Below are 18,462 nucleotides of genomic sequence, written 5' to 3'. Positions count from 1 at the left end.
GGCACTGTATCATATTAAATAGAATACTTCAAAGGGTTACACCATAAGACAAAAATTTTTTTTAATCACTTTGAAGCCCAAGTACTTAATACAGTATACCATCCCACTTTAAGGAATATCTTCTGCCTCATTCCTTCTGTTCTTTACATTTCTCAGAGGGTTTTTGTTGCGGAACTCTTAACACTATTGGAAATAGACTGTGGGTGGCATGAATCAGTATAACAAAATACAAGGGGGCAAAGTAGGTACAATTAAAAACCTACTAGACTAGACAGAAGCTTTCATTAGTGTAAATATCATTTCAAAAAATAGATGGAAATAGTTAAAGCTCTTTCAAGTCATTATTTCTAAAACAGTGGCATCAGTGGCACACTAAAGGAGAGGTTCTCATGCCAGGATATGTGCATATTGTTGGGGACAGGAGGGTATTATAGTCTCTCACAGCATCCAGGAATTTGAAATTTTCTCTAAGGCTAATATATATGAAGCATATTAAAAGTGTTTTATGACTGATTAGATGTTTGATGATACTAAGAAATTATTACAGATTTTCTTAGACAATATTTTTTGGTTATATTTTAAAAAGAGAGTACTTATTTTCAGAGATACTTTGAAATATATGTGGAAAGAACTGATATGCTGTTGGAGATTTGTTTCAGTATAATCCTGAGTGTTGGAAGGTGGAAAATAAGAGAGAATATCGATGAAAAATGATTGGCCATGAGTTAATAACAACTGATGCAGCTAGGCAATGGGTACACAGGAGTATGTGGTACTTACGTATATGTTTGAATTTTTTTATAAGAAGAAGTTTCAAAAATGTTCTATGAATCCTGGGTAAAAAAGTATAACTTATGTTTATGTAGCAAAGGTTTGAGTATTATCTACTTTATTCAAATTTTTTGACAAACTATGTGCCTAGAACATTGTTAGTGCCAGCTATACAATGAAGTCCTTTACCATCATGAAGGTTAAAATCTAACAGGAGGAGACAATCGACAGCAAATATTCATGGGTGCCTACTACACACCAGGCATTGTTCTAAATGCTGGGGCTTTATCAGTGAATAAAAAAGACAAAAATCCCTGCTCATTCATGTGATTTGAGGGAGGCAACAAGTAAAATAAGTACATTGCAATGAAATAGTACATTAGAAAACAGTTAAGTGCCAAGAAGAAAAATAAAACAAGAAAGAGGAACAGAGAATGCAGGAATGGAGGGCACTACAACTTTAAAAAGGACGGTCAGGAAGGCCTTCACTGAGAAGTTAACACATGAGCTATGGCTTGGTGGGGGTGAGGGACCAATCTACATGAATACATGGGGGAAGAGTGTTTAAGGAGCAGGAAAGAAGTGTGAAGCCTCTAAGGCAGGAAAATGCCTAGGCATGTGTGAAGAGAAAGGAGGCCCAATGTAGTGATATTGGCATAAGCAAGGGAAAGGTAGTCTAAGTTGGGAGGTCAAAAAAGTCAGGGTGTAGAACTGACGTGAGTGGTAGCTTGAATGAAGGTCATCAGCTTTTATAACAAGTGAAATGAGAAGCTATCGGAGGAGGTGGCTATGATGTGGTAGGCAAGATTTTTTGGTGTAAAGAAGTTTAAGGAACTCAGAAGTCAGGTTATTAGAGGCAACAGCTATGTTGTTAAAGTAGTCACCAATAATTAGACAAGAGAATTGGAGACTCACAGTGAAATAGCAGCTTAAATCTTTGAGGAATGAGGAGGAATAACCCAGAGTTCAGTAGATAACTGCAACAAAGAAACATAGTAGGTAGGTGGCCTGATGGCAAGGTTCATAAGGAGATTGGAAGGAGAACAGTCTAGAAACAGCAATGAACAATAACCTACTCCATTTCCAAGTGTAATGGAACAAGAAACGTGGTAAAGAAAACAGTAACCATTGGAGGTTACCAGAGAAGCAGCACTGTTCATAGAGCAAAGTTAAATGTGAATTATAACTCTGCTTTGAAGGAATCGTGTAAGATTAATTGGGGGGGTATACCAAGACAGGAAAATCCAAGAATATTTCCATGAGGAAGTAACATTTCTGCTAAGATGTGAAGAAAGAGCAGGAAATAACTAGGTGAACTAGGCCAGGGAGACCAGTACAGGCAGGGGACACAGTAGGTACAGAAGCATGACAATGGGAGGGGCAGGCCACATTTGCAGATGCCAGAAGGCCAGTGAGGCTGGACTCAGACTTGAGGGTAAGCCTAAGGGGAAATAAACCCAGAGCAAGAAGTCAATGGTTGGACCATGCTCATCCTCATAGGCCAGGCACACGGCCTTGCTCTGTATTACAAGAGCACTAGAAAAAACTGGTAAAGCTATACAGTATCAAAATTTCCTTATTTTAACAGTATATATTTGTTGTAAAAAACTGATATATGGAAAAGGTAAATAATTACAATGAGTAATGTTTTGTTTTTGTTTTTTGCTTTTTAATATTGTTTTGTTCTTTGTTTTCTTCAAAAACCAGATGACTGAAAATGTGTGCTATAAATATTAAGATTAGAAAAAAACATCACTTTTGGTTAGAAGGAAGCCTTATTAAGAAGTCATGAATTCTGACTTCAATTTCCTAACTAGTGTCCTCTTGGAAAAGGCTAAGAATCAATTTATTTTATGCCTTTCTGTAAATAATGGTTTTACTGGATCAAATAATAACCTCCATAAGTTGTAAAAAATCAACAGATTCACAGATGCTTCAAATGCAAAAGTATATGCTAAGTTGGTGTGCTGTGGTGGCAACATGTCCAGGGTGTCACCCTGGCTCTAAAGCAAGACTCGGTGTTATAGCTCACACTAACCAAGCTCACAAGAGATTAATGTAACAGAAACAAAGATCCAGTTTAGTCATTTAAAATAAAGAATACAATCAGCAAGAGGATGAGAGAGTTTCACCTTCTAAGTCGATCATTTTATTCCTATGGCAACCAGGAAACAGGCAAAATTATAATGTAAAAGTTGCTCACTGTTAATGTTTAATGGTACCTGTCTTAAGATTAGAAATGCATTGCTCTTCTCAAGAGGGGTGTTGAATTCTCCCTCAGAAGGTTCTACACTCTTGATACAGGAATCATGTCTTGGCTTTTTATACTAATGCCTAGTATTTAGAACACAATATGAACTCAGTAAACATTTGCTTGAATCAGGGACCAGGTTATTCCCGTGGGCAGGGAAACCTCCCTCTGTTTAAGTTGACATTGCCAAAGTTTGCTTCTTGACTATCCTTCTTTCCTTCTTTCACTAATCAAATCATTTTTGATACATTTAAAAAAATTTTAATACCATCAATCAGGTTCCATGTGAATATTTTTGGTCTAGGAGCTATTCTTTTCCTTTAGGATTAGGCTGTATATATCTGCTCCGATTCATTATCTTCTAGACAAAAGGCTTTATGTCCCAAATCTCTGTCAACAATTCCAACAGTACTTCACCTTATAATATCCTTTTCAAGCATTAAAAGCAGGGAGAGATTCTAAAACATAATTCTTCACTACAAAGTTCAGCACGTTGCATAAGAATTTATAAAAAATACACTGAATTTTTCAATAAGGAATTTCTTTAAACTACAGTATTAAAAAGAACAGAGAAGTGACTGTCAAATCTACTTTAATATGCATTTATTAAACAAATTTATCACTTAATGTTGAGGGTCAGGGAATATAAGGACAAAGAGGTGTTTCCTACCCTCACAAAGCTCCCAACCTCAGGACTTGTCCTATAGGTTACAACTATCAACCCAGTGTGTAAGTGTTACTATGGTGTTCTGACATCAAAATGAAGGAGAAACTAATTGTGACAAGAGAACTAGAAGATAGGGTGAAGGACTGCAAAAAGTGGTGATGCTAGGCTTTACTGGACAAGAAGGATGAGAGGAAAGGCATTCTAATGGCAAGGAAGCATGAGATAATGCACAGAGGCAGGGAGGCCTATGGTGTTTTCCAGGAGATGAGGAATGATTTAGTATGGCTAGAACACACAAGAAGGCAGGGTTCCAGTCAGATCATGCAGAGCCTTAATTATGACATGAATTCAGGCTCAATTTTTATGGGGGGGAAAAAAAGTCCATATGTAAATTTTTTCCCTAGAGATCCAGAAATTCTATCATTTTACAAAATTGTGCTTAACACTGATCCACAAATGGTATGAATGTAGGCACTGAAATAGAAGCAGTCACGGTTGTTGACAGATACGGCAGTATCATATATAGTAAACCTATCAGGCCAGGTGTGGTGGCTCATGCTTGTAATCCCAGCGTTTTGGGAGGCCAAGGTGGGAGGACTGCTTGAGGCAAGTTTGAGATCAGCCTGGGCAACAGAGTGAGAGACCCTTTCTCTACAATAAATACAAAAAAATTAGACAGGCATGTTGGCATGTACCTGTAGTTCTAGCTACTCAGAAAGTTGAAGTGGGAAGATTGCTTGAGTCCAGGAATTTGAAGTTACAATGAGCTATGATTGTGTTACTGCCCTTCAGCCTGGGTAGATCATATACATATGTATATGAGACATATATATGAAACATATATATATAGCAGTAATTTTTTTTTACTACTGTCATTAACAAACTGTGATACCAAAGTCTATAGGTTTGTTAAACTCTTCCCAATGCAATGACATTAATATACTGCCAGAATATCTTATTAAATCACATTAAATCAATTTATCATTAAACATAATAAATATACCTGAATTGTCACCTTAATTTGAGTAAATATAAATTATCTCCATGTAAAATAAGCTGATAATGTTATAACACAGATTCTCAATTACATAATAAATACATAATAAAATACTAGTTATATGAAAATCAATTCAAACTTCAAAAATCCACACTATTAGTATTATTTTCTTTATTTATAGTGAAGTAACAAAATACAGGTCTTGACTGACCCCTTGTGGTCAAATAATTTGAAACTAAAAATCAGCAACATTTACCATCATCTTTAAAATCATCTTCAGTTATCCACCAAGGCACTGTATGCTCCTTCTTCATTTCTTTTTTAGATTGTCTAGCTGTTTTGTCTGAATTTTCAAAAGAATCATCTGAAAGCTGAATTAGATATAAGATAGTGAATTTGAAAATACAGTGTAAATTCAAGAATTTCAGATTCATCCTTAAGCATGTTTCTATTAGTTCGCTCACAGTTCAGCTATCACATAGATAAACAACATTCTCACCAATAATGTATAAGTTCATAGCCACAAACATATTTGGCCAAAATAACTTAAAAATCAGACATACATGTCTGAGCATCAATTTCATAATTAAACAAGTAAACCAGGAGAATAACAACAAAGACATAAAACTTGATGAAGAATTTTTTTCAGGAAAGAAAAAATAGGAGGATACAATCCTGTCTTCTGGACATTCTCTAGGGTTTAAGAATAAACTGGGCTGAACAAAATTGCATAGCACCACTCTAGAAACAGAATTTCAAGAAAAGGAAGAACTGAGTTTCAGGGTGTAAAGAGGAGAATGAAATTGACCAGAAAAATCAGCATATTTTTTCAGTGATTAATAAATGCTTATTTGCTTTTTTCTACTCTTCCAATCCAAATTTTACTACACTCCTAAATCTCATGCTCTAACCTCAATACCACCCCCCACCATCTAGCCAGTAACTTGGTCACCCTTTTCTCTGAGAGATAAAAACCTTCAAACACCACCCACCTCACTCCACTACTAAACTGACTTGTGAAGGCACTTCTTTCGTCTCTCAGACAACACAATCCTTTCCTCCACTCTAAGCAGAACTTCTCTAGGTTCTTCCTTCCTTGGTTATCCCATTTGATTTCTGTATGTTCACTCCCTTCCCTCTCTACTCCCCTCCCTTCCCTCTGATTATACACCTGCTCAGCACTGCATCTCCATTGCCTAGCACAGTACCAGGCACAATTGTGGAATGAAAAATGAATATTTACTCAACTTTGAAAAAAAAAAAAAGTAAAACAAAACAAAAAAAATTCCTTATCCCTATATCCCTTTTACTCTACCTATCACATTTCCTTGACATACCAACCCCTTGAGTTCACTTAACCATTTATAATCTGGTTCCCATCCAAAACAGCTCTCCTCCAGGCACCAAAGGACTCTGAAATGCCACGAATAAAGTAGCATTGTCAGTTATCCTCCCTGATCACATCATGGAATTTGCTACTGGTGATCAACTCTTACTCTTACTTCTTGAAACTCTCTACCTTGACTTTAGTAGCATCACTTCCTCCGGGTTATTCTTCAGATCTGTGGCTACTCCCACCCATCCATCTTAATAGCTTTTGCCTTTTTGCCCATTTATTTAACAGGAGACTTCTCCAGGACTCTGCTCTTGATCCTTTTTCAATCTCATTCTACATTACTTTTTCTGGAAAAGAAATCAACATTTACTACATGCCTGCTCTATGTCAGGATCTACACTTAGGTTAACTCACTTAATCTTTAAACAATCCTGCAGAAATTTACTCATGGTGAAACTGAAGCTCTAAGAGGTTAAGCAACTTGCCCAAATTGCTACTGTTAGTAAGTGTTACGAAGTGACATTTAAACCCATGTCTGACTAACTCCTGTCCACTTTCCACTATACTATGTAGTTCCCCAACTAGAATATTGTTATCTGAGAGACCTTTTAAACTTCTAAAATGACAGCAGGCACACCCATGTGCATGCGCCCCCCCCCGCCCACACACACTTCCACTTGCCAAACAAAAAACTCTACCTTAGTGACTTGAAGAATGTCAATTTTAAAACGTTCAAGAAGAACTTACTGTCTTCACTAACAACCAGGTAGGAAGACAGGAGGAGGGAAGAAAAAATATTCCTTATCCCATCTGAATTTCTGAAATTAGCTGTATCACTTTTCACTTTCTCTCTAAACTTCAGTATCACCTTGAGGTGTTCCATTTCTCTCTCCTCCCATTTTTTCAGTTTATTTATCTGTAACATAGGCATGGTACCACTGACCTTGTAGGGCCATGACAAAGAAGAGAAAAAAAAATGAAGATTTCTAATACATGATAAGTGTTCTTACTTTGAACAACCTTCCACAGTGCTTCCCAGCACTTTCATTAATTATTTTTTTATCAATATGATTAATTAAAAATAAAACAAAACAGGCCGGGCGTGGTGGCTCACACCTATAATCCCAGCACTTTGGGAGGCTAAGGTGGGCAGATCACAAGGTCAGGAGTTTAAGACCAGCCTGACCAACACGGTGAAACCACACCTCTACTAAAAATAGAAAAATTAGCTGGGTGTGGTGACACGTGCCTGTAATCCCAGCTACTCAGGAGGTTGAGGCAGGATAATCACTTGAACCTGGGAGGCAGAGGTTGCAGTGAGCCAAGACTGTGCCACTGCACTCCAGCCTGGGTGACAGAGATGGCTCTGTCTCAAAAAATAAATAATAATAAATAAAAATTAAAATTAAATAAACAAATAAAACACAATAAAAAAAGCTGATTCTCAGATATAACAGTTGTTGGCAATGATATGGAGAAACTGGAACTCTGGGCTGGGTGCAGTGGCTCACACCTGTAATCCCAGCACTTTGAGAGGCCGAGGTGGGCAGATCACTTGAGGCCAGGTGTTTGGGACCAGACTGGCCCACATGGTGAAACCCCAACTCTACTAAAAGCACAAAAGTTAGCTGGACATGGTGGCAGGCACCTGTAATCTCAGCAATTCAGGAGGCTGAGGCATGGAAATTGCTTGAGCCCAAAGGCAGAAGTTGCAGTCAGCCAAGATTGCACCACAGCACTCCAGCCTGGGCAAGAGAGCAAGACTCAGTCCCCCACTACAAAAAAAAAAAAAAAAAAAGAAATTGGAACTCTGATAAACTAATACACTACTAGTGGAAATGTAAAATAGCACAGCCATTTTCGAAAATAGTCAGGCAAACACACAGCTATCACATGATACAGCAATTTCACTCTTTGGCATATACACAAGAGGAACAAAAACACATCCACACAAAAACTTGTACATTATCATTCATAGCAGCATTGTTCGTAACTGTCAAAAAGTGGAAAGAACCCAGATGTCCTTCAACTGATAGGTGGAAAAACAAAATGTGGTACATCTATATCATGAAATATTACTTAGCTATAAAAAGAAATGAAGTGTTAATACATACTATGACATGGATGAACCTTGAAAACATCATGCTAAGTACAAGAAGCCAGACCTAAAGGGCCCCATAATACATAATTCCATTTCTACGACAAATATTTAGAGACAGAAATCAGATTAGTAGTTGCCTAAGGCTAGGGAAGGGGGAAGGAGGAGATGGAGTAACTACTAACAGCTATGGGATTTCTTTCTGGGGTGATAAAAATTCCTACAATTGATTGTGGTGATGGTTACATAACTCTGAAACCACAGAACTGCATATTTAAAATGGGTAAATTAAATGGTATGTGAATTATGTCTCAATAAAGCTATTTTTAAAAAGCTGGTTACCACTACTCTCCTAAAAATAGAGATATATAAACTGTCTTTGAATAAACCGAACAATAATTTATCAAAGCGAGAAAAGTTAGCATGACACTAAAATAATGACTTTCATAGTAAAAAAAAAAAAATGACACAATGCAACTGAGGATGGATATAAGAGGGAGAGAGACAGAGACAGAAGGGTGGGGGAAGGAGAGTATTGGAGAATGTGTGTGCTAGAAGGGTGGTAAATGAGTGAAGAATAAAAATATCTTCTAAATGGCCTGTTCTGCTATCTTTTACAGTAAAAATCATTCTTATAAATTTAATTTTCAAAATGTGTCTGTATTTGAAATTAAAATCAACTTTTCAAATGGTAAATGAAACTTATTCCAAGTGCCTAATTACATCTTGGCAATAGGTAGATGCTTTTTTTAATCCTTAAAACAATCCTACAAAGAAGGCATTATTTTTCCATGAGACAGACAATGAAAGTGAAGTTTTTTTGTACCACATTAAACTCCCCCCCCCTTTTTTTTTTTTAACAAGAATGTATGTCGTATAATAGCTTAAAATGTGACTCTCTTGAATGCGCTACAAGGCCCTTCCATTTATATAAATAGAGTTATGCATCGCTTAATTATGGGGATATGTTCAGAGAAACGGGATTTCATCATAGGAGCATCATAGAGTGTATTTACACAAACCTAGACCGCTCCATGGTATAGCCTACTCCACACCTAGGCTATATGGTATATAGCTTACTGCTCCTAGGCTACAAAGCTGTTCGGCATGTACTGTACCAAATCCTGCAGACAACTGTAACACAATGGCAAGCATCTGTGTATCTAAACAAACAAAAGCTACAGTAAATATATGGTACAAAAGATTAAGGTACACCTTTATAGGGCAGCCCCATTATAATCTTATGGAACCACTGTTGTATATGTGGTCAGTTGCTGACCAAAACATCTTTATGAGGTGCATGACTGTACAGAGAACGTGGTATGACCATTTAATGTACTCATTCAAATATTTATTAAGTACTGTACATATAGTAATGAACATGTTGATATATAACAGCAATGAACATACAGTCATCACATTACAGACCATACATTCTTATAATGGGAAGCAGAAAACAGACCCATACAAGAAAAATAATTAATGTGCTAAGTGCTATAAAAAGAATTAAATACATACTAGACTAAGAAGTGACTTTGTGGTTACCTTTTACTGGATAAACAGAATAAGCCTCTCTGAAGTGGTGATATTTAAGTTAAGATTTTCACCAGCCAGGTAAAGAGTAAGGGAGGAGCATTATTGGCAGAGGGAACAGTGAGTGCAAAGCTCCTAAGGTGAAATGAGCTTGAAATGTCTGGGAGAGAAAAAAGGCCACAGTGGAAAAATAAAATGGATGAAAGAGGAACATGAAGGCAGTGAGACAGGTAAGAGCAAAATCATGAAAGGCTTTAAAACCATGGTAAGGAGTTTGGTTTTTCTTTCTACATGTGATGGGAGACCAACAGAGTCTTTTACTGGGGAGGAACGGAGTCTGGCTGCAGTGTGGTGAAAGGAATGCTGGGCCATGAGTTAGGAACTGCTGCAACAGCCCCGTTGAGATGATGGCACTGAACTAGCAGTGGCAGAAAAGGGACAGCGCTAGAGGGATGATGGGAGTTGACAGTTTGATGATGGACTAACTGTATCTTCGAGGTGACAGAATTGAAGGATGAGTCTTTTGAGACAAATTTGACAACACAGTTTTTAAAAATATAAACTTACCTCTTTCATAAACTGTTCAAACTCTTCATCTAGCTCTTCTTGGGAATAGTTAGCCATAGTCAACAATTTTGACCTCCCAAAGTAAACATTCTAAAGTATCTCAAACATTGGAAACACTAAATGACAAGAGACATAAACATCTTTTGAGGAAATCCATCACATCATGAACATGGTAAGACTTAAACTTCAGACATTTGTTATGATTCAGTATATGTGCACTTTTTTTTTTTTTTTTTAAACCAGTAAGCTGGTCAAGAGATTCCTAATTCATTAAGCAAACTGATTTGGAAAATCAGCTTTGACAGGATGTCTTGTACTCAACGTTCAGAATTATGTTTTCATCTGTCAACATCCAATTGTTAAAGAGTGGTCTCTACTATATTTCCCAAACCTATGTTTGTGTACATGTGTTAATTAGTACCTCTCAAACACAAACCAGGTCCTCACAGGGAATCTTAAAAACTGTAAGTTAGCAAATCCAAAGGACTGTTTCTTGCAAAGCACACAACTGTTTGTGCTGCCTTATCACTCGGCTGGTTATTTTATCAATCCATAGTAATAATTTCGTAAAGCAGACTGCACAGTTTCGTAAAGCAGACTGTATCCAGATACGGGGATGTTTCAAAATATACACAAATAGAATTTAGTAAGAATTAGTAATTTAGTCAAAATACTTACAGAATACTCAGAGTTAATGGAGTACACAAATCAGTACTGTTTCTTTTGAAGCTAGGGAAGACCGACAAAAACTATGCGCTGAACACAAGCAGAATCCAGTGATTTGCAACGGAAAGCGTTCCCCTAGACACCTAATGAACCCAACCGTGGGTCGACCCCCCTAGAGCAGCTCAAATCCCAGCTTGCTTTTGTAGAGATGGGGGAGGGGAAGAGAGCTTGCAGACCCAGACAATACCCTCCCCATTGTGCAGAATAACACCTCTTCCCCTCATTAGCACTTTCGATCAGTACAGGGTAAGTGCGGTTAAGGTCTTGGCCTGAATAGCTTGGTTAGAGGTAGACTCCACCAAAAGCTTCTCAAGCCTGGCTGCGACCCCATCCCCGGAAGCGCGGGTTCGGGAATTAGAGGGAAAACAAAGACGCATTCGCCGTGGGCTCCAGACGGAGAAGAGAAATGACCCGGAAAACTAAAGCCCTTCGGTCGAGTATGAAGTACGGCCTCGGCCAGGGCGATTTGGGTGGGAAACCAGCGTCCACACCTTACCACCTACCTCTGCCTCCCAATTCCGCGCTTTCCCGGAAGGTCTGTGCGGGTCAGCCAGTTGTCAGGGTAACAAACTTCAGCTGCCGGGTTCTGGAGTCACATGACCCGGGCTGGTCACGTGGGCCGTGGGTTTCTCAATGCCTTTACAAGCGAAGGTCGGAATAACCAAGGCTCAGAAAGACACTCTAGTGGCTAAACCTTCGCTGCTGCAGTAAAATGCCTTTCCTTCACTGGCTCTCTCTACGTTCCTTAGAAAAGAGGACGGCGGCAAACCGGTTACTGTAGAAACGAGACGGAGGCTTCCAGCGGGATTGGGGGCCGCGGTGGTTGTAGGCCAGCCCGTGGCTTTCTGGGAAATGTAGTTTGGGTCCCCTGGTGCTTGTGTTTCCGCACTCCGCATCTTCGCCTCCCAGCCTTCCCCATACTTGTCATTCGAGTGCTCTGTTTTTCCAAGGGGCAATTTTGAAGAGATTGAATTTCTTGGATTTATTTGGCGTGCAAAGACCTGTGTAGGCGTTGTGAGAGAAACACAAACCTGTGAGGAAAAAAACTGTCATTTAGATGGGGACTCTGTTCCACCACCTAGTGGACAAGAAATCGAAAATACACAAACAGCAAGATTCTTACTAAGTTATAGCTCCTGGCCTCAGAACTTCTCTGTGGCTTCCCGCTACCCCTACTTTTCAAAACTCCATTCTTTACTGGCATTTCACAATTACTGACTTGGATTTTGTTTTCTATTTATTTTCTTTTTTCAAAACATACAACATTAGCTGGAGTTTCAGAGGACAGCATTTAGCATAGTGTAAGTAAAATCTACAACAGCTGCAGATTTTGCTGATGGTAGATTTAGTTCGGGACCTCATCTTTAGCTAGAACTGTTTATTCTTCAAGTCTTTTTTACAATCCAAATATGTACAAACCAGGAGCTGTGGACTATGATGCAAATATGAATAATAAAAATATCTTAAGCTAGCATTTATTGAGAAGTTGACTTCCTGCCACCTTCTATCAAAGACTTATCTTCCCACATATGATCTAGAGCCTTTACACATTCTTCTTCTCACTGAGCTTGTTCCACTGGTCATTTCCGCATAATCCTTCGACTCTGGCTGGCTGTGGCATTTTTCCTAACAGCATTTGAACATGCCTTGAGATCCTCACCTAAAACATCACTTTTGACACACTCTCTTCGTTCTATTATTTCCCAGTGGTTGAAACGATCTCTCTCCTTACCTTACTTGCCAATCTTTTCTGAGGAATTATTTCCACTTTAGCTCCCTTTCGTCAGACCTTTGAATCCTGTCTCTGTATGTGTAAGTGTACATATATGACAGCATTTTATTTGATCTCCGGTTACTATTTGATACACCTGTCCCTTCTTTCTTTCTTGGTTTTTCTTTCACATTTATAGCCTCCTGTCAAGGATTTTCACTGTCTCCATCTATCGTAGCTGACCTCTAAATGTTAGAATTTCTTTGCTTTTCTTCTTTTTCTTTTTTTCTTATTCTTTCTTTTCTTTCTTTCTTTTTTTGTGACGGAGTCTTGCTCTGTCACCCAGACTGGAGTGCAATGGTGTGACCTCGGCTCACTGCAACCTCCACCTCCTGAGTTCAAGTGATTCTCCTGCCTCAGCCTCCCGAGTAACTGGGATTACAGGTGCCCACCACCACACCTGGCTAATTTTGTGTTTTTAGTAGAGACGGGGTTTCACCATGTTAGTCAGGCTGGCCTTGAACTCCTGATCTGCCCACCCTGGCCTCCCAAAGTGTTGGGATTACAGGCGTGAGCCACTGTGCCTGGCTAATGTTAGAATTTCTTAGGGGTTATTTCTGGACTCTTATTCTGTCACACTTTATGGTACTTCCATACACCTACTCATTCAAGACAGAAATCTAGGAGTTCCCTCTCTACCATATTTTATTCATCAAGACTTGTCAGTGCTACCTCTAAAATGTGTCTCTATTCTGTTCATTTTACATCTTAATTACTAATGACAGAGGCATCTTTTCCTCTTGTCTGAATTGCCTCACTAGCCTTCTAACAAGTTTCTCTATTTCAACTCCCATCCTCTTCTAACCCATTGTCTACACAATAGAAAATGTGATAATTTGAAAATGTAAATCAGGTTATCCATTGCTTAAAATCCTATAATGATTTCTCACCGTACTTGGACTAAAATCCAAATATCTACAAGGACTTGCATGATATGGTTGGCACTACTCTCTTCTACAGCCTCCTCTCACCCCCACTCACCAAGGCATGCAGAGTTATTTGCAGCTCTGGTACAGAGTTCAATCCTATTGAGGTTAGTGAGAATTGAAGCTTTGGTATAAGGAGTGGAGGATGTATGTTACTATGTCTAAAGAGTGAATAATCATTTTGTCTCTATGCATAAACCTATAACACTTATGATTATAGGATCCAAGAGTTTGTTATACTGAATTGTGGTAGGGATGTCACTAAATTTTTGGTACTCAATTGCATTGTTATACGTTTTTTGAAATAATAGTCATTAAAAGAATGATTAATATTTATTGAGAGTTTACACTGTGCCATATAACTATTGTATTCATTTTTATAAAATGAATTGACCTCATGACCCATAAGTTAAAACACCGTTTAATACTAGCTCTCATCATAAATATGTATCTAAAATGTCAATGAAATAGTTGCTTTAGTAGTTAAATCACTCCGGCTAGCATCAGTTTCCTACTTTTATATTCTCCATAATTGTTACAGGTTTCTCAATCGTTATGTGTTTCTTTTTGTGTTTCCTAGAATGATATGAAATTTGATTTATATTTGGTGTTTATCCAGCTCTCTAGTGAGGTTCTAGAGGGGGAGACTGTACCTCAAGTTTTATATTGCCTTTTCTCATAGCAAACAGTACAGTGTGAGAACTCAGTCAACATTGACAGTATAGTTGTAGCCAAGACCTGCAATGGTAATGGGATGTAAACTTAGCACATTGTGGGAGTGGATTAAGGAGAAGAACTGAATCAGATACAGTTACACAATAGTTCCAGTTGCTTGCTTCTTTACCTCTAATTTTCAGAAAGCGGCATTCTCTTCACATATGTGGATAATGAGGAAGACACGGAAGGAATAATGTCATTCTAGTCATAAGAAAATTAATGATTTTTTTTGTTATTGCCATTGTTACTTTGTTTGTCAAAGTCATTGTTGACTTCTGCTCGTTTGTCCACATCTGACTGCTTTTGACTACTTAAAATTTTTCTTAATTGTTTTATATATGAAATGTAGTAGTCAAAGTTTAAGCTGTTGTTATAAGTTTTCCCCAAGTAAAAGAATAATAATTATTCATAGTAGAATATTGAGAAATTTTACAGTCATATTTACAAGTGTTTAAGTGTTTCTAAAATAGAAGCAGATGCTCTTTCCCTAGAGTATGCAGAGCTGCCCATTTACAATTATATCATGAGCTCATGGATGGTGATTTAGGTAATGAAATCGTTTTTAAAATAATTCTTTAATAATTCAGTAAATGGCCACTGAGGATGTCAGTAATTTGGCTATGCGTCTAAATAATACAATTAACAACATGGTTTTATAATTATTATCAAAATGCAAAAACACAAAAATTGATGAATCAAGGAAAAACTCAGCCTATGAAAGACCCTGTAAGAGGAGGAAAAGACAAACTAAAGATTAGGATAAAATATTTGCAAACTGCATATCTGACAAAGGGCTGCTATCTAGAACATATGAAAAACACTAGTAAAATAGTAAAATCAGCAAAATACACAATTAGAAAATGGACAAAAGACACGAGTGGACATTTCACCAAAGGGGACATGAGAAAGGTATATGAAAATGGTGAATAAGCACATGAAAAGATGCTCAACATCACAAAGATATTCCACATCATTAGGAAAATGCAAATTAGAACCACAATGAACTATCACTGGGTGAGGGTAGGTATGAAGAGGTAGCACAAGAAATCTTGATCGTTCTGTATCCTGATACAGTAGCAGTTATAGCAAGCTACATATTGATAAGATTGCATACGAATGCACACACATGCCACACATATACAAGTCAGTGCATATAAAATTGGTGAAATCAAAATGACCTCTATTCCATTTTCCCCAACTTTCTGTCAATCTGTTACTAGATAGAATAAGATTATAGGTTATATATATATATATGTTTCACAATCCCTTCTTCTAGGAAAATCTTGTGAGAAAGAAGCACAATGTATAAAACAAATAAAAGCAGAGTTTCCATGGTTGGGAGGCAGGTGAAGGATGGCTTTGAGCTCTCTTTCTATGCTTTTTTATTGGCCTTGAAGGGACCTCCCCCAAGCTCCAGAGTGCTGTCTAGAACTGCTTATTTTAGACTATAATTCTGTAACCCAGATAATCACATAATTTCTACATGTCTATTAATATATAATCAATGTAATACATATATGAATTCACCAGCAAGTTAGAGAAATAATTAAGTATAAATATGTGTTTTAGTATATATACAAAATTGTGATTTTTAGCATATCTAAAATATGGATTAAGCTCATCTGATTATTAACAAATTATTAGGCTGTGTCTATGTGATAATGTTAGTCTAAAATTAAATTTTTTGTATTCACATATCTTAGATGATGGTGAGATGATTGGATTCAAGAAGAAAATATTAGAATTTATTTTCAATGTATTTTTATCTTAAACTTAATAAATTAAAGTTTGACTAATATTGTGGACTAATTGTAATAAATGTATAAATAAATATTCATAAAGTGAGTGTGTTTGCCTCCAAATAGTTTTACTGACAGGGCTATGTGGAACATTACTGATTTATTGAATGGAACTCTTACAACACAGAATTACTTTATTAAAATATGTCAATAAGGTAGAAGTTTGAAGTTGTGTTTATTATTTCCTGTTTTGGATTACAAATATCACTATTTTGTTGTATTAAGAAACTCTAATAAAGAAAAATGATCATAATGTCTTTGAACTAGAAGTATTTTTCTAGTCACAATCTGTAGTCTTAAGCATAAATAGGCCATATAGAGTCATTTTCTAACCCATGGTCCTTTATTAGTTCCAATTTTGATGGTCGATACTCTATTTTTCTGTGTGCTCCATTGGATTGTCTTATATGTCACATTCACGTGTTCATGACCTCATCTTTCACTCTTGCCACTGCTGCTGGGACCAGTTTCACTCAGGCTTTGACTAGCTTCACAGATGTAAGTCAAAAGTGTGCCTGCCTTAAGCCTGCATGTGAACCTCTTGCTTTCTGCTCCCTGGGTTTTCTCTGGTGCTTGAGGGAACCCATTCAGCACTCAAAGCTTGCACATTAGAAGTGTAAGGGACTTAATCTCTGTGGGCTCACCCTCGACCAGTGCGGGGAGGCACTGATGAATAAATGCCTTCTACTTTTCACCCTAGGGTAGACAGTATTGATACACATTTCATAAGACTTTTCAGAATGTCTGCTGTGATTTGGAACCAGTTGTTCACAGCAATGGTTTGATGATACATTCTCATATTAGCGCTCTCTCTCTCTCTCTCTCTCTCTGTCACTGTCCTTATTCATCACTTCTACTACTTGACAACTCATTTCCAAATAAATTACTTTCATTCAAGTCTATGTTTCATGTTATCCTTTCAGGGGAACCCGGGGAAAGACAGATAGTGTTAGAGTTATCCCTAGAAAGCAGACCATTAGCATAGGATTTGGGAACTGAAGAACTCTCCAGTAAGATGGCAGTGAAGACCCCATTGCTGAAAGAAATGGAGTGGTGATAACCAGTGGAATGCAATTGCTAAGATTCTCACATGAGGTTGGTTAGGCAGAAGTACAGGTGGAATGTGAGGGGTTACTCATATAGTATGATGGCAATGGTAATTATTAATATTGTAGAATGACTGGATTTTACTAAACGCTTTGGATGCCTTGAAATAAAGACAATTAACGGCTCATGTCAGCCGAAATCAATGTGCATTATAAAAGTCAAGGGCCTATATCAGCATTTGAGGGAATCATCCTTTCTGCAGCTCTGTAGAGTATGTGGTGAAAGTCATGCCCAAGATCAAATCATAAGAGTGGCATAGTTACAAAGGGAATTGAAGCCACAACCTTTCTGGGTCTTGTTTTATTATTATTATTATTATTCTTTAAGTTCTAGGGTACATGTGCATAACGTGCAGGTTTGTTACATATGTATACTTGTGCCAAGTTGGTGTGCTGCACCCATCAACTCGTCAGCACCCATCAACTCGTCATTTACATCAGGTATAACTCCCAATGCCATCCCTCCCTCCTTCCCCCTCCCCATAATAGGCCCCAGTGTGTGATGTTCCCCTTCCCGAGTCCAAGTGATCTCATTGTTCAGTTCCTACCTATGAGTGAGAACATGCAGTGTTTGGTTTTCTGTTCTTGTGATAGGACTTCATGTCTAAAATACCAAAAGCAACGGCAACTAAAGAGCTTCTGCACAGCAAAAGAAACTACCATTAGAGTGAACAGATTACCTACAGAATGGGAGAAAATTTTTGCAATCTACTCATCTGACAAAGGGCTAATATCCAGAACCTACAAAGAACTCAAAATTTACAAGAAAAAAACAACCCCATCAAAAAGTGGGCAAGGGATATGAACAGACATTTCTCAAAAGAAGACATGCGTACAGCCAACAGACACATGAAAAAATGCTCGTCATCACTGGCCATCAGAGAAATGCAAATCAAAACCACAATGAGATACCATCTAACACCAGTTAGAATGGCAATCATTAAAAAGTCAGGAAACAACAGGTGCTGGAGAGGATGTGGAGAAATAGGAACACTTTTACACTGTTGATGGGATTGTAAACTAGTTCAACCATTATGGAAAACAGTATGGCAATTCTTTAAGGATCTAGAACTAGAAGTATCATATGATCCAGCCATCCCATTACTGGGTATATACCCAAAGGATTATAAATCATGCTGCTATAAAGACACATGCACACGTATGTTCATTGCAGCACTATTCACAATAGCAAAGACT

At 37.7% G+C, this 18,462-nt stretch overlaps 1 protein-coding gene across 3 annotated transcripts in view; it reads right to left on the bottom strand.

The window, feature by feature from the left end:
- The window catches only part of CEP162 (centrosomal protein 162), a 108,729-nt gene extending 97,020 nt beyond the window's left edge, over positions 1-11,709 (bottom strand). The window contains exons 1-3 of one of the 3 annotated variants that reach the window (XM_008006508.3): positions 11,450-11,709; positions 10,221-10,336; positions 4,943-5,057 (exon numbers count right to left, since the gene is read on the bottom strand). In XM_008006508.3, coding sequence (XP_008004699.3) covers positions 4,943-5,057; positions 10,221-10,277 — 172 coding nt within the window. In that variant the 5' untranslated portion in view covers positions 10,278-10,336; positions 11,450-11,709. The other 2 variants (XM_008006510.3, XM_008006512.3) reach the window with 2 other exon arrangements.
- Positions 11,710-18,462: the final 6,753 nt, after the last annotated feature.

The sequence above is a fragment of the Chlorocebus sabaeus genome, chromosome 13 (assembly GCF_047675955.1).
Source record: "Chlorocebus sabaeus isolate Y175 chromosome 13, mChlSab1.0.hap1, whole genome shotgun sequence".
Classification (NCBI taxonomy): Eukaryota; Metazoa; Chordata; class Mammalia; order Primates; family Cercopithecidae; genus Chlorocebus; species Chlorocebus sabaeus.
This window is presented reverse-complemented; position numbering and strand designations above follow the sequence as displayed.